This window comes from Pecten maximus, chromosome 11 (genome assembly GCF_902652985.1).
Source record: "Pecten maximus chromosome 11, xPecMax1.1, whole genome shotgun sequence".
Lineage (NCBI taxonomy): Eukaryota > Metazoa > Mollusca > Bivalvia > Pectinida > Pectinidae > Pecten > Pecten maximus.
This window is the reverse complement of record NC_047025.1, coordinates 40,917,168-40,929,481: the sequence shown is the minus strand read 5'-3', so window position 1 is coordinate 40,929,481 and position 12,314 is coordinate 40,917,168. Positions and strand designations below refer to the sequence as shown.

At 41.0% G+C, this 12,314-nt stretch overlaps 1 protein-coding gene across 1 annotated transcript; it reads right to left on the bottom strand.

Moving 5' to 3' along the window:
* LOC117338208 lies at nucleotides 1-7,493 on the bottom strand. Its single transcript, XM_033899465.1, is given in 8 exon segments — nucleotides 1-1,684; nucleotides 1,686-2,715; nucleotides 3,059-3,264; nucleotides 3,266-3,451; nucleotides 3,453-3,885; nucleotides 4,595-4,796; nucleotides 5,481-5,655; nucleotides 7,404-7,493. Coding segments are annotated over 7 exon segments (3,585 nt in total). The 5' UTR covers nucleotides 5,602-5,655; nucleotides 7,404-7,493; the 3' UTR covers nucleotides 1-277.
* Nucleotides 7,494-12,314: the final 4,821 nt, after the last annotated feature.

The window sequence follows — 12,314 nt, the reverse complement described above, 5'->3', positions numbered from 1 at the left end:
AAAACTTCATCTTGTATTGCAAATATTTCAGCTTAAAATCCAAAAGAATAAAGACGACATGCTTTTTCATAACATATTGTCACGTTGTTTGTATTTAAGGCAGAGAAGCAATTAAACGACCGGCCTTAACCAGAAGTTAGGACAGAGAAATATCAATCCCAAAAAGAATATTACATTAAAGCCAGGATCATATGATAGTATGGATTACATTTGATTGCACACCAGAATAGTTTGTTTGTTGTTACTCTGAACAGCGACTGAAGGCGAAAGTTACAATCTAAACATCGTTCTTGTACACAGGTGCCGTAGACCGAGGCAGTGGTTTGTTGCCCAGGATGATATCAGCGGCCTTCTCAGCCAGCATGATTGTAGGGCCATTAAGATTCCCAGTAATGACATTTGGCATGATAGAGGCATCAACAACTCTGAGGTTATCGACACCTAAAACACGAGTTTGTGAATCCACTACAGCCATTGGGTCACGCTCCGATCCCATTTTACATGTACATGATGGATGATAAGCACTATCGCCTTGAGCCCTGACGAAGGAATCAATCTCGGCATCTGTTTGACATTCGGGTCCAGGCGATAATTCCCGACCAGCACGGAAAGGATCAAACGCTTTCTGCTTAAACACTTCTCTAGCAACTTTGACACTGTATCTCATTGTCCTCACATCTTTTTCTGTGGACAGGTAGTTTGCTACGATCTTTGGATGGTCCCTGGGATTGCCAGATTTAAGTTTGATATAACCCCTACTTGTACCACGCTGAGATCCCACATGGAGTTGGAACGCATGTTCATCGCCGTTCTTGCGTCCATGATCCTGCACAACAGAAGGTAGGAAATGGAATTGAATGTCAGGATACTCCAAGCCTTCTTCGCTTGGGACAAACCCTCCACTCTCCAAGTGTGCAGAAGCTCCATCACCTTTCTGTGTGAGGAACCACTGCAGCCCTATGCGGATCATATTATGAGGGAACTTCCACTGAGCAGAATAGAGAGTGATGGGAAGCTTGCATGCTTCCTGTACGTACACCTCAAGGTGGTCCTGGAGGTTCTCCCCAACACCTGGCAAGTGTTGAACCACAGGGATGTCCAGCGCCTTTAGTTCATCTGCATTGCCCACACCCGACAACATGAGGAGCTGAGGAGAGTTGATTGAACCTCCACTCAGAATCACGTCCTTCTCTGCTCGTACAATCTTTTTAACACCCTTCTGCTCATACTCTACACCGACGGCTCTCTTGTTTTCAAATACAATCCTGGTAGACAGTGCGTTAGACTCAACGGTCACATTGTCACGTTTTAGTGCGGGCCTGAGGCTGGCCATGGCAGCACTCCAGCGTCGACCTTTGTGAATGGTCATGTCCATCCACCCCACGCCCTCCTGTTGGTAGCCGTTCATGTCGTCCGTAAAAGGGAAGCCGGCCTGCTGACCTGCCTCTATAAAGGCCTGATGCAGTGGGTTGTTGCTCCTACCACGTGACACATGAAGTGGACCATCACCACCTCTGTAGTCATTTTCTCCAAGTTCATGAGTCTGAGATTTTTTAAAGTATGGCAAGCAATCTGCATAAGACCATCCTTTCGCTCCAGCCTTTTCCCATCCGTCATAATCACCGGCATTACCACGGATGTAGACCATAGCATTGAGTGAGGACGATCCTCCCCAGACACGTCCCTCGTGGCCAGTACATGACTCGGTTATTCATGTGTGGTTCTGGTTCGGTATGGTAGTACCAGTTGTACTTATCATCACACAGATTGTACATGAGTGCAGCAGGCATGTGGATCTTCCAGGTGTAGTCTTTTGGACCAGCCTCCAGAACACACACCTTGTTTTCAGGGTCAGCTGACAGCCGATTGGTAAGAGTACAGCCAGCCGAGCCAGCACCAATGATGACGTAGTCGTATGTGGATCCACCTCCTGATACCGTGGAGGCATTTCTCACCTGTATACTTTTGGAGAAAGTTGGCCTCACTTGGCAGGTGGTGCTGAAATGTCTACGGTGGGGATCGACTTCTATCGTCTTCCTGACCGCAGGCGGTATCTTCTGTTGTCTGAACCTAGTAGGTGGATCATCCATGAGATAGTCAATCACATGATCCAATGTGGGTACAACGAAGTCTGTGACCCATTTGAGTTCATCCATAGACCCTACGCCTGACAACACACCGATTTTTTGTACATTTGTTGATTTCCCAACAGAAAAGTCTTTGGTCGAATCGCCAACTATCACAGTTTGCACTGGGTCAACATTGAGCTCATCACAGATGAGACGTGTGCTGTGGTCAGATGACCTGGAGACAGAGTGAGGGTCGTCTCCACAGATCATCATGTCAACATATTTCAACACACCAATATTTTTCAAGTCAGATAGCGCATGCTCTCGTTTATCTCCGGTACATATTGCTATTTTGATTCCTTTCCTCTTTAATGTTTTGAAGAACTTTTTGATGTCTTTGTGAAGAGATTTCGGTTCGGTCAGAAGAGCAGATTCACACTCCTGCCAGACTTTGTTGACAACCATCAGGGACTCCTCATATGTAAAGTGTTTATGGATTATCTCTACCAGCGCTGACCTCACCTCCATATTTGTGGTCCCGTGTTCATTCAACAGGCCATCCTTTATTTTACCTGTTTTTTCACATATCCCCAGCGTCTGGTGAATTTCTGACTTCAGATCACAAAGACCTGTGGTTTCTTCCAGCCTGTGGAAAAGAAAATGAAAACCCTAATAAAATCATTATTGTAGAAGTCATATACTTATAATGGCACACTTTGGTAGTGAAGATATGTAAGATGTGTTTTGACCGCAAAACTTGCCAGGTGTAGGACTATCAATGACGAAATCAATGGAAAGCTCTTAGAAACACATGCTTCCCCTGATGAGTATACAAATTAATAATATTTTGAATCTCATTCAGAAGTCTGGGCAATAATTCTCTTGTATATCGGCCCATAATTAATTACGATATTAAATGATAATTACTCGAATATTTCGAAAGAAGAACAGCATAGAGAGACTATAAAGTAGACGTTTATTGTACAGACCTTGTACACATCTGGTCCATCCAGTTGGCGTACCTGCTGTGGGCACAAATAATAGTACCATGGAGATCTAAAATGATCAGCTGAACATTTGGTACACGGTTCTCAGCACTAGCAAGCTCATCTGAATCAGAAACCTCGAGAGAGTACGGTTCGATCAGGATCCTATGGTCATTGGAGTAGGCGTAACATTCTCTCCATTGATCCTCCTGGTAGGATAAGAGGTAGCATGTCCTGTACACTCTCGATCACATGACTGGCCGCAGGGTATAAATCATCCGTCTGCCCTACACCACTCAGTACCCCAATGTTCCAACCTAACTGTGCTGCCTTTCCCATACCCGCATCAGCCTTGGTGTCTCCGATCATCACAGTATTCTCAGGGCTCACATCCAAGCTTTTCACAGATCATCTTAGCATTATATGCATCAGGTTTAGGAACGTTGGTTGGGTCATCGCCACACGCTATAAGATCAACAAAGCCACGGATTCCTAAATCTTCCAGAACGTTCTCAGTTCCTTTTCTGCTGTCAGAGGTGCAAACAGCAATCTTAATATTATGGCTTTTCAATATCTTAAATAAAGTCTTTAAGTCTGCTAGAGGTTTAGTTTCATAAATACCGTGTCCATCCTCCCATATACTGTGCACAAGGGCATGGCCTTTGGCCTCATCCACTCCTTCCTGCTTAAGAAGTTCAATTACAGCATCCTGGACCATCTTATCGGTAGCCTCCGCCAGCAAACCGGAGATTACTCGGTCGGTTGAGTTACTGAACCCAATAGTTTTATATACTTTCTCTTTGATGTCTAGTCCGGTGGCTTCCTCCAATCTAAAAAGGTAAATTGAGGATATAGGTGTTCGTATTTCAAGAGTAAAACTACGAGAAAACGTAAAGCGTTCAAAAAAGTTTGTCAGAACATTTTATATAACTACAAACGTATGGCCAATCGCCTTATTCCGATAAGCAATTCCAAAATTCTAATTACCATCCCAAAGAAACAAATGTTTCAAGCAGTCTGACACTTAGGGGTAATCCAATTGACGGGATGTCGGAAGTTGCTGTGTAAATACCTCGTATTTGGACAGAACTTTTGTGTCACTCGAGATTAAAGCTGTTTCCAGGGTACTTTAACTAATCAAGACCAGTAATATTTTGTATTTTGCGATCTAATGAAATTTGTTAAATTATAAAGATGGTCAACGGGTATTGAGATTGGTCGAAAACGACAGACACCTAACATCGTATCGGTTCATGATCAGACTTTACGTTATCTTGATATCAATACATGGTTATGCTACAGTTAAATATATGACCTTTTACTACTCCCCACTCCCCCGAGGTATTATATAACAGTAAAATACATGATTGATACATCCTTCCTTTCAGACAAAGACACAAATGTGATGATGATGATGATGATGATGATGATGATCTTTTGAAAAATACAGAAAAATGTTTAATATGAAAGAACAAACATACACAAAATCTGAACATTACCAACGTTTGAAATGAAATTGACAAGTATGATATATATTACGTAGATGCTATTTTCCTCGACCAGGGGGCCCACATTGCTTGGCAGCATATCAAGGTGCCATCTTTGTCGAAAATAACAAGCGATGCCTTCTTGCCGGCATCAGTGGCCTTGGTCGGTATGACACTGTTGATGGTTCTGAACTCAGCCTTGGTGGCGTTATGATCTGTTATGGAGCTGTATGTGGCAAAGTTACCACGAACGCCTGGAATAGAGACAAGGTATGACAGATAGGCAAAGTGTGTTCCTCAGACATCGCATATGTACAACGGATGTCTCTCTTGTGTTAATTCCTTATCCTAGCTTCTACACGTACGTTTTAACAGCACAATAAGATCATGTCCTGACGACGGAATTAACGAAAACATAAGTATATGCCGAAAAATGGTAATATATTTAGTAATATTGCAACGTTTTCTTCAATAGAAGGAAAGCAGTTTGGAAAGTCATGTCTCGACATCTACCAGTTCGGTCAGATGACAACAACCAACCATAATGGACGTTGACGGGATGCCCGGCCTCGATTACATTATAATATTGACAGAAAGAGTTCATTCGTTTCTGAACTGGAAGAGGTGTGATATACATGTATAATATTTTCATTTAATCATTTGTTTATCTATTTATTTATTTATCTTATTTTCAATAATATGGATAAATATTTATTTTTTTCAAATGTACATAATATCATATATATTTGTGTTAAACGTAAATAAATAGTTAATACCCTTGTCGTGTAATATTTTATTTCCATTCATAATTAACATCTTAACATCATAGACAATTATCTATATGTTATAGGCCTATATTCTCATTAATATTATAAGTCATTGATACCCTCCATTTATCAGTATGTTTTACGACAACAATATAATAGTACACAACACACCTGAAACAGTCTGTAGTTTGGGGTGGTATGATGACACGGCGGCATTTGATGTGGCGAGGAGTCTGCCGAGACGACTAGGGCGAAGAAGGCCTATACAAGTCTTCCCAACAGTCGTCAACATGGTAAAGGTTTACTTGCAGGATATGTTGATTTTAATTGAGTCGAATGCAGGACTCTATAACGAAATTCGATAAAATAAATTTATCTCAAACTCACTGATTTTCTCCAAAAACATATTTATTTCAAACTCACTAATGTTCTTTAAATACGTATCAAAATTTGCAAACATTGTAGGATCAGTTCGTGTCGACTAAATGCATAGAGAACCATGATCACGGAAAGATCTCACTGCTAACTGTGTTATATTTATAATAGAAAACATAATATATATATAAAAAACACTTATGTGATGGTAAATTACTCGGAAATGCACACAGTGTTGTTTTTATCATCGAAGGATGAAATATTTCCCGGTACGTCATAACGGTAGCTATATAGGCGAGTGTAGGAACCTGTATTATAATTAGGCAGTTTCTGTAGTGGTCGACCAGTTTCTGTAGTGGTCGACCAGTTTCTGTAGTGGTCGACCAGTTAAAATAATAATGAAACAAGCATTCTGTGAGTATTGCTAAACCAATACATGTCCCCTACCGGTGCCCCGAAGTTAAAACTTTAGCCAAATTTGAATAAAAAAGTCTAGCCCCAACTGAAACATGATCATTTTATGAAAATAAGTTCATTCCAAACAATGTGTAAATTCAACTCTATTGGGGTGAATAAACAATGTTTCCTGTCCATAAAAGATATTCAGGTATTCTTTTGGTATGTCTACTGATCAAAAAATGAAAATATTTTTATCATTTTCAACTGTACAAAAGTAATGCCACACACCAAAAGTACCTCTATGCAAAGAATCAGCATCCTAATACCATTATTAAGTGAATGGTGTGCCATTATAAAACTTTAACCAAAACTTTAACCTGATGAATACAGAGAAAAAAGTTAAGTTCATAATATGGCAAAATTTAAAAAAAATGCAAATAACTGTTTCACTTTTAACCATACAAAAGTAATGCCACACACCCAAAGAACCTCTATGCAAATCATCAGCATCCTAATACCATTATTAAGTGAATGGTGTGCCATTATAAAACTTTAACCAAAACTTTAACCGGACTGACGGACTGACGGACAGACAGACGGACGCAGGCAAAACCTATAGTCCCCCCGGTTTCCCCGGTAGGGGACTAATAACTAACCACCCCACCGATGATAATAAGTATGATGCTCCAGTTACCAGACAACATCTGAAGGGAGAATTGTAAAAAGCCTGTACATGGGTGTCTTATATATAAAAGTTTTACCATTAATTCAACTCCACTTAAAATACAATGAAGTACATATTTCTTTCAATTCGTTATCGTCTCTGTTCCCAAAGAGTATGTATACTTAGAGGCCAGGATCGTGTGACTGTATAGGAGTACCTGAACCTACATCAATTTACCACGAACACTCGTGTAGAAAGCTATAGTTAGGAGTGACATTCCTGAGCACACTAGACTGTATCTATAAATGGAGATAAATGTTTACATAACTCCATGTCATATGAGACATTCAACCTGTATTTTGAACTATGCAGTTGTTAAGCTAAATGATATAATGTGTGTAATCCCAGTATTCAACTGTGACCCCATTCCCTAGCTGTTTCTCCCCACTTCAAAAACGTGACAGAATAAAGAACCATCCGTAACCCTCACACCGGAGGTCAAATGTCACTACCCAGCCTCTGTATCTAGCCATGATAAATGGTTTATCAAAGGCTTCTGGTATGATAGTATTGTATTATGTCGTTCGAACAATAATTTACAACTACCAGATTACTCTCATGATCCTTCCTATTCCTGAACTACAGTGTAACTTCACCTGTCAATTTGCTGATGCAGGCTTCTTTTCTCCCCGACGTCAACACGCATTCGCTGCACCTGTCCTGCAAAACCCCAAGTGTCAGGACTATATTTATATATTGTCATAACTCAGTCAGATAACGACACGTATCACAGACGGGGAGATAACATTTCATTGCTTCTAAAACAAACTTACTGTGATAACTCCTGTCTCGGGATTCGTCAAGGTGGGCGACCTTCAGGCGACCTTCACAAGTGTTTACCGATCAACACAGTCGCCACGTACAGATTGGCTGTGTATGATGAAACAGTGTCTGTCGGACCTTTTTTTCTAAATCTTTGGTACAGAACAGCAAACAGTAAATAAAACTTGTTCCGTCATTATATAATATAGTATAAATGAAAGAGAAAGGATTGTGACCTTAATCTACATGGGTCATCTCTTCGCCAATCGCAACAACACATAAAACATCTGGGACGAGAGGGAACAATATAATCACGGGTCAATCTTGTCTTAACGTTTGATTAGTCAGTGCGCAAAGAAAATCGACCTCGACACTTGGTACCATAGGCAAATAGAAGTAAGTTGGTATAATAAAGGGGTGGATCTCGGAGACCAAGCTATCGCATTTAGGGTTGATATGAAGAAAAGACAGTCATTATTGCAGATTTTTTAATCATTTAATTGAGAACGGATCATTTCTAGGGCAATGCCATCTCTCATCTAAAAGAAAAAAAATATAGTCATATCCAATAACACATCTGATTTCTTTCAATTTAACTTATCACTTTGATCCTATTCTATGTCAAAGATGGTTGGTTTGAGACACCGTATCTCCATAACTGGTGGTCAAAACTAAAACAAAATCGCTTGTTAACAAAGTGTATACACTTATTTTAGTTGACAAAATTTAAAGAAAATTAAACGATAGAAACATTTTGGGTCAAACTGCACCTTAAATAATGTTGAAATTTTATAATCATGGATGTTGATCATTGGCGAGCCACATACTATATATGTATTACATCTCCGTACAATGCAGCCTATACCACTAATTTGTGGGAGTTTCCATTTGACAAGGTCGGAGTTCCGTGCTGTAATGAATGATGATCGTGGTATCCTATAAGGTAAGGGATTTAAACACGTTTTGTCTTAAATTATTCGTACGTCAATTTGGTGGTTTTCATTTGTAGGGTATGGAATTGCGAGATCTCTTTCCTCACACAACACACGAACGCCAATACATCTTGTCCTGACATCTTTTAAATAATGGTTGTGATCATCTCTTGTAAGTGTGTCTAAATATATTAGTACTTATAACACAAGTATTCCTATTATCAGTTCAGTTATCATATCGTAGATAATAAAATAACATCGAAATCATTACTGATGTGTACAAATTACAGATTTCGGGCCATCGTGGTAATTGAGAAAGGTTCATACACGATGACAAAAATGAATTTCCTATATCATTCTTTCGCTTAAAATCATATAAAAAAGTCAAACTAGTAGGACTGACATTTTGTGGCGGCGAAAAATATTTTGGTGTTCTATAAAAACATATTGTGCAACATCTGCGCGTTGTAACCTATAAACTATGTTGATGAAACCATCCTTCTATATGTACACGTGTGTATAACATTTCATGCTACTGCATCTCATTGTACCGGTTCAGTTCTGTCCTGTTCATTATAAACAGTCTGGGTTTATTTTTAAAGAAAGCTGTGATCCATTGGCAGTAATCATTGTTCAGTAAATCTATTGAATACAACAAGTAGATAAAGGATTATTTAAGGTTTTTTTTCTTTTTCTTTTCCCTATAAAATATAGAATAGATAACACAGCAGTAACAAAGGTAGGTGTAGACTTTAGAATAAAAAATATAAAGTTTAAATATTGTATGCAATCATCTTAAATGTGTTATCAATCGTTTGTTATAAGGTATACGCTGCCATCTATACCACAGACTGAAGCATTCAATGTCGAGATGACAGCATTCACTCCGGCTGAATCATCAAATGTCGACATAAGAGAACCTTCACTCCGACTGAATCATCAAATGTCGACATAAGAGAACCTTCACTCCGACTGAATCATCAAATGTCGACATAAGAGAACCTTCACTCCGACTGAATCATCAAATGTCGACATAAGAGAACCTTCACTCCGACTGAATCATCAAATGTCGACATAAGAGAACCTTCACTCCGACTGAATCATCAAATGTCGACATAAGAGAACCTTCACTCCAACTGAATCATCAAATGTCGACATAAGAGAACCTTCACTCCGGCTGAATCATCAAATGTCGACATAAGAGAACCTTCACTCCAACTGAATCATCAAATGTCGACATAAGAGAACCTTCACTCCGACTGAATCATCAAATGTCGACATAAGAGAACCTTCACTCCGACTGAATCATCAAATGTCGACATAAGAGAACATAAACCCCGACTGAATCCATGGATTGAACCAAGACGATTTTGCTGTTCTCGCATTACACATTCTGATACCGCTATTCAACTTTCGATGTTTAATGATGTCGATGAATATCATGGCAACCTTGAACAGGACGGAAATCAAATACAGTAGGTAGTTTTAGGTAGGTATCCCGATAGTGACGTCGAGGTCAGGATAACACCAGTACAGTAGGTAGTTTAAGGTAGGTATCCCGATAGTGACGTCGAGGTCAGGGTAACACCAGTACAGTAGGTAGTTTTAGGTAGGTATCCCGATAGTGACGTCGAGGTCAGGGTAACACCAGTACAGTAGGTAGTTTTAGGTAGGTATCCCGATAGTGACGTCGACGTCAGGGTAACACCAGTACAGTAGATAGTTTTAGGTAGGTATCCCGATAGTGACGTCGACGTCAGGGTAACACCAGTACAGTAGGTAGTTTTAGGTAGGTATCCCGATAGTGACGTCGAGGTCAGGGTAACACCAGTACAGTAGGTAGTTTTAGGTAGGTATCCCGATAGTGACGTCGAGGTCAGGGTAACACCAGTACAGTAGGTAGTTTTAGGTAGGTATCCCGATAGTGACGTCGAGGTCAGGGTAACACCAGTACAGTAGGTAGTTTTAGGTAGGTATCCCGATAGTGACGTCGAGGTCAGGGTAACACCAGTACAGTAGGTAGTTTTAGGTAGGTATCCCGATAGTGACGTCGAGGTCAGGGTAACACCAGTACAGTAGGTAGTTTTAGGTAGGTATCCCGATAGTGACGTCGAGGTCAGGGTAACACCAGTACAGTAGGTAGTTTTAGGTAGGTATCCCGATAGTGACGTCGAGGTCAGGGTAACACCAGTACAGTAGGTAGTTTTAGGTAGGTATCCCGATAGTGACGTCGAGGTCAGGGTAACACCAGTACAGTAGGTAGTTTTAGGTAGGTATCCCGATAGTGACGTCGAGGTCAGGGTAACACCAGTACAGTAGGTAGTTTTAGGTAGGTATCCCGATAGTGACGTCGACGTCAGGATAACACCAGTACAGTAGGTAGTTTTAGGTAGGTATCCCGATAGTGACGTCGACGTCAGGGTAACACCAGTACAGTAGGTAGTTTTAGGTAGGTATCCCGATAGTGACGTCGAGGTCAGGGTAACACCAGTACAGTAGGTAGTTTTAGGTAGGTATCCCGATAGTGACGTCGAGGTCAGGGTAACACCAGTACAGTAGGTAGTTTTAGGTAGGTATCCCGATAGTGACGTCGAGGTCAGGATAACACCAGTACAGTAGGTAGTTTTAGATAGGTATCCCGATAGTGACGTCTAAGTCAGGGTAACACCAGTACAGTAGGTAGTTTTAGGTAGGTATCCCGATAGTGACGTCGACGTCAGGGTAACACCAGTACAGTAGGTAGTTTTAGGTAGGTATCCCGATAGTGACGTCGAGGTCAGGATAACACCAGTACAGTAGGTAGTTTTAGGTAGGTATCCCGATAGTGACGTCGAGGTCAGGATAACACCAGTACAGTAGGTAGTTTTAGGTAGGTATCCCGATAGTTACGTCTAAGTCAGGGTAACACCAGTACAGTAGGTAGTTTTAGGTAGGTATCCCGATAGTGACGTCGAGGTCAGGATAACACCAGTACAGTAGGTAGTTTTAGGTAGGTATCTCGATAGTGACGTCGAGGTCAGAGTAACACCAGTACAGTAGGTAGTTTTAGGTAGGTATCCCGATAGTGACGTCGAGGTCAGAGTAACACCAGTACAGTAGGTAGTTTTAAGTAGGTATCCCGATAGTGACGTCGAGGTCAGGATAACACCAGTACAGTAGGTAGTTTTAGGTAGGTATCCCGATAGTGACGTCGAGGTCAGGGTAACACCAGTACAGTAGGTAGTTTTAGGTAGGTATCCCGATAGTGACGTCGAAGTCAGGGTAACACCAGTACAGTAGGTAGTTTTAGGTAGGTATCCCGATAGTGACGTCGACGTCAGGGTACCACCAGTACAGTAGGTAGTTTTAGGTAAGTATCCCGATAGTGACGTCGAGGTCAGGGTAACACCAGTACAGTAGGTAGTTTTAGGTAGGTATCCCGATAGTGACGTCGAGGTCAGGATAACACCAGTACAGTAGGTAGTTTTAGGTAGGTATCCCGATAGTGACGTCGACGTCAGGGTAACACCAGTACAGTAGGTAGTTTTAGGTAGGTATCCCGATAGTGACGTGGAGGTCAGGGTAACACCAGTACAGTAGGTAGTTTTAGGTATGTATCCCGATAGTGACGTCGAGGTCAGGGTAACACCAGTACAGTAGGTAGTTTTAGGTATGTATCCCGATAGTGACGTCGAGGTCAGGGTAACACCAGTACAGTAGGTAGTTTTAGGTAGGTATCCCGATAGTGACGTCGAGGTCAGGGTAACACCAGTACAGTAGGTAGTTTTAGGTATGTATCCCGATAGTGACGTCGAGGTCAGGGTAACACCAGTA